The sequence below is a fragment of the Physeter macrocephalus genome, chromosome 20 (assembly GCF_002837175.3).
Source record: "Physeter macrocephalus isolate SW-GA chromosome 20, ASM283717v5, whole genome shotgun sequence".
NCBI lineage: Eukaryota > Metazoa > Chordata > Mammalia > Artiodactyla > Physeteridae > Physeter > Physeter macrocephalus.
The window spans coordinates 65,923,507-65,927,289 of NC_041233.1; the positions used below are offsets into that span (position 1 = coordinate 65,923,507).

The following is a 3,783-nucleotide window of genomic DNA, read 5'->3' on the forward strand; positions in this document are numbered from 1 at the left end:
ATTTAGCTGATTAGCAACCCTTCATGGAGGTAATATTACATGATCTCCCACTCTATTATGAGCTTTAGGCTTTTCCTTTTTACAGTAGGTTGTGTAACAGGAATGGTCTTAGCTAATTCATCCCTGGACATTGTCCTCCATGGTACACACTATGAAGTAGCACACTTCCATTATGTAATGTCAATGGGAGCAGTGTTCACTACTTTTTTTGGGGGGGGAGTTCGCTATTTATTTATGACAAACATTCCACATCCAGGTTCCTCTCTAGGCAGAAGTTCTTTGAGAAGATGCTGTCTGCCTTGGCCAGTCGGAGAATAGAGTCATCTGACTCACCCATCCTGCGAATGGCCCCGCAGGTAGCATAGGTTTTAAACTGGCCGTTGAACCTGCCTGTCACCTTGTCAACCTCGGCCACGTTCATCTGGATGGACGCGTGGTCCTTGGCGCCGATGACGCGGTTGCTGGCGGAGCATTTCCGCAGCATGTACAGGTCCATGAACTCGCTGGCACCGTTCTGCATGTTGAGGGAGCGTCTGGTGGCACCACGATGAGCATGAGCGCAGAACAAGAAAAGCAGCAGTGTTCACTGCTATAGGAGGCTTCATGTACTGATTTCCGCTATTCTCAGGTTATACACTTAACTCAACATGAGCAAAAATTCTCTTCATCGTTATATTTGTAGTAGTAAATATGATCTTCTTCCCGCAGCACTTTCTTGGCCTTTCAGGGATGTCACTACATTACTCCAACTTAGGCGGATGCACACACAACATGAAATCTTTCATCTATAGGCTCATTCATCTCATTAACAGCAGTAATGCTAATAATCTTTATAATTTGAGAAGCTCTTGCATTCAAATGAGAAGTCTCAGTAGGGTAACAGCTACTAACCTAGAATGGATGCTGTCCACCATATCCTATGTTTGAAGATTCTACTTATGTAAGTTTAAAATAAGGAAGGAAGGAATCGAGTTCTTTTCAACCAGTTTCAAGCCAACACCATGACAATTATGTCTTTCTCAATAAATGAGATAAAAATAAGTTATGTAACTCCATCAAAGTTAAATCATAGGCAAAAATCTTGTATATCACTATGGTACATCCATTTCAACTAGGCTCTCAAGATGCAACGTTACCTGTCATGGAAGAACTTTTACATTTTCATGATCACACATTAACATCCATTTTTAAAATAGAACTTAACTAATACTGACCACTAAACTGACTCATAAACGTACACTAGATGCACAAGACAATTTGAACCATTTATCAGCCATCATTATAATTGCCCTATCATCACTATGAATCCTTTTCATGATACATGAAATCAGTAACCCTTCCCTAGCCGTAAAAACTATGGGCCATCAATGATTCTGAAGCTACGAATACACAGATTATGAAGATTTTAATTCTGACTCTTCTACAATTCCCACATCAGATCTAAAACCAGGAGAATTATGACTAATAGAAGTCAACAACCGAGTAGTATAGAGCTAGTCATCGAATATTAGTTTCAACTGAAAATGTTTTACACTCATGAGCTATACCTTCTTTAGGCCTAAAAATAGCTGCTATCCCAGGGCACCTAAATTAAAGAACTCTAATCTCGACAGGACCAGGCCTATGCTGTGGACAATAATCAGTAGAAGTTGTTTTCCTGTGTTCAAAGACAGGACAGAGGGAGACGGCTGAGATGTGGGGTGAATTCAGAGCCCATGGTGGATGTGCTCTCCAAGCTCCAGGATAGGAATGGGGCCTCTGGGGTCCCAGGCCACCCACCACACCCTCCTGAGCGGGATCTTGGGAACATTCCGTGTCAGTGATGAGGTGGTCCGAGCACTAGTCATGGCCCTGATGCTGTGTCCTATGAGGGCCCCATGCTCTTGGGATCATGCCCCACACTGCGGGTCTGCCCCGTAGGGTCCTTCCTGCCGCAGAAGCAGAGACCCCCCAGCAAGCAGCCCCCTCCCCAACAGGCAGGAAGAGGGCAGGGGAGCAGGGCACCAGAGGAATCTCACTCAGACACCAGGATCCCAGGGGTGCCAGCGGGGACAGCCATGACACAGATGAGGCACAGCTCAAGGGACGGGACCAGAGGGCCCCACAGGCGACTGGTCAGGTCCCAGCTCATCTGTGCCCCGGACACCCTGTCCCTAAATGCAGATTCTTCAGATGCAAACAGGCAGACCTTCAGACTGAAAGTCAGCTCTTCCAAAATGACCCATCAGCAAACACTGCAGGATTCCACTCAAACGGGGGCCATAGAGTCGACAACTCATGGACCGAAGTGGACGGCGGTGCTGGGGCTGCAGGAGGGGGTGGGCAGTGAGACTTTCATGGTGTGGAATTTTGGTTTTCCAAGATGAAAAGTTCTAGGGATGGTGGTGATGGCTCCACAACAAGGTGAATGTACCTGATGCCTTGGAAATGTGCACTTAAAATGGTGATGATGGTAAAGGGTGTGTGATGTGTGTTTTATTTCACTTAAAATAAATTTTTAAAGTGATGTCTTGTTAATTGGAGATTCCAATTCCAAGCACCGTCCTCCACCTCTGGGGCCATCATTGTACCCTCACATGGCACGTGGGGGGACCATTCTTAGGGGCCTAGTCTGTGCTACCTGAGCTGTGTCCAGGGGAACCCAGACAGCAGTGATCCCCATGGTTTAGATATGATATATGATATTCTGTGATATTAATATGATACCACTAAGGGTTGTCACTCAGCAGAACACGGAGCAGCAACCCGCTCAAAGGTTCCTGTCTCCATATGAACGTGACAAGATTAAGAGAAGAAAAGAGTCCATAGGTTAATCAGGGCAACACCCTCAATTAAGTTGTTAGAAATCTCAGAAGGGACGAGACACACTGCGGGCAAAGAGCAGATATGGGGTCTCCCCCTGCACACGAGACTGACCCATACAGATGGGGTGAGACCCACACGATCCCGACCCCGCACCTGGGGACACACAACCACAGTCTCCAGGGTGACCTCACCACCCCAGACCCTGCACCTGGGGTCACACGTCCACACTCACCAGGGTGACCCTACCTCCTCGGACCCCACACCTTGGGGTCACACGTCCCCTTGGTCAGGACACCATGGCTGTGCTGGCTGGGCCCCCAACGTGGGAAGGAGCTGGGTCCCCGGGCCCTCCTGGGACTGTAGAAAGAAGTGTAGGACCCATCTCCTCCCCCCACGCCAGTCCCAGAGAAGTCAGTCCCCTCCTCTTTCCATTTGGGTTCCATGTGATTTTCATTGTTTTTAAAACTTTCAAGCTAAGGTTGAACATACTACCTTGGTTCAGACAGGCTTGGCCCTTGCTTCTCTCTCTGAGGTGTTGAGAAAACTCACGAGACAGCAGCACTGAAAGAGGAGGGGCAGGTCCAGACTCTGCTGAGCAGAGATGGTCGGCTGGAAGGCGATCACAGGGGCACATCTCATCTGCTGCCCATTGGCCCTAAGCCGCGACCCACGTGCCCAGCGATCAACTCACCAGGTAACCCTGCCTCTCTCCTCACCCTGTGTGTGCTGGTGAACTAGAAATAATTACCACAGAGCCCACCTGAGGAGTCTCCATGAGCCCCAGGTAAGGTGAACCTCACAGGGGTAAGGACCAAGGCCCCTACCACAGCACTGACCCCGGGGAGGGCCATGAACCACACTCAGAGCAGAGGCTGTTACCCAGACAAGCCTGCCTCAGCTCCAGACCCCAGACATCTGAGCACTGACATTCAGACACAGGCATGGAGCTTCCCAGAACTGAGGCCAGGCCTGATGTCT

General features: G+C 48.7%; 1 protein-coding gene across 1 annotated transcript; it reads right to left on the reverse strand.

Annotated features, from left to right (window-relative positions):
• Positions 1 to 216: 216 nt before the first annotated feature.
• On the reverse strand, positions 217 to 559 carry LOC102986123 (40S ribosomal protein S21-like). The gene has a single exon (XM_055081261.1). It carries the CDS (start codon positions 518 to 520, stop codon positions 233 to 235), a length of 288 nt encoding a protein of 95 aa, XP_054937236.1. The 5' UTR covers positions 521 to 559; the 3' UTR covers positions 217 to 232.
• Positions 560 to 3,783: the final 3,224 nt, after the last annotated feature.

Coding starts and splice junctions, on each gene's coding strand:
- LOC102986123 (XM_055081261.1), bottom strand. CDS start 520: ATGCAGAACGGTGCCAGCGAGTTCATGGACCTGTACATGCTGCGGAAA.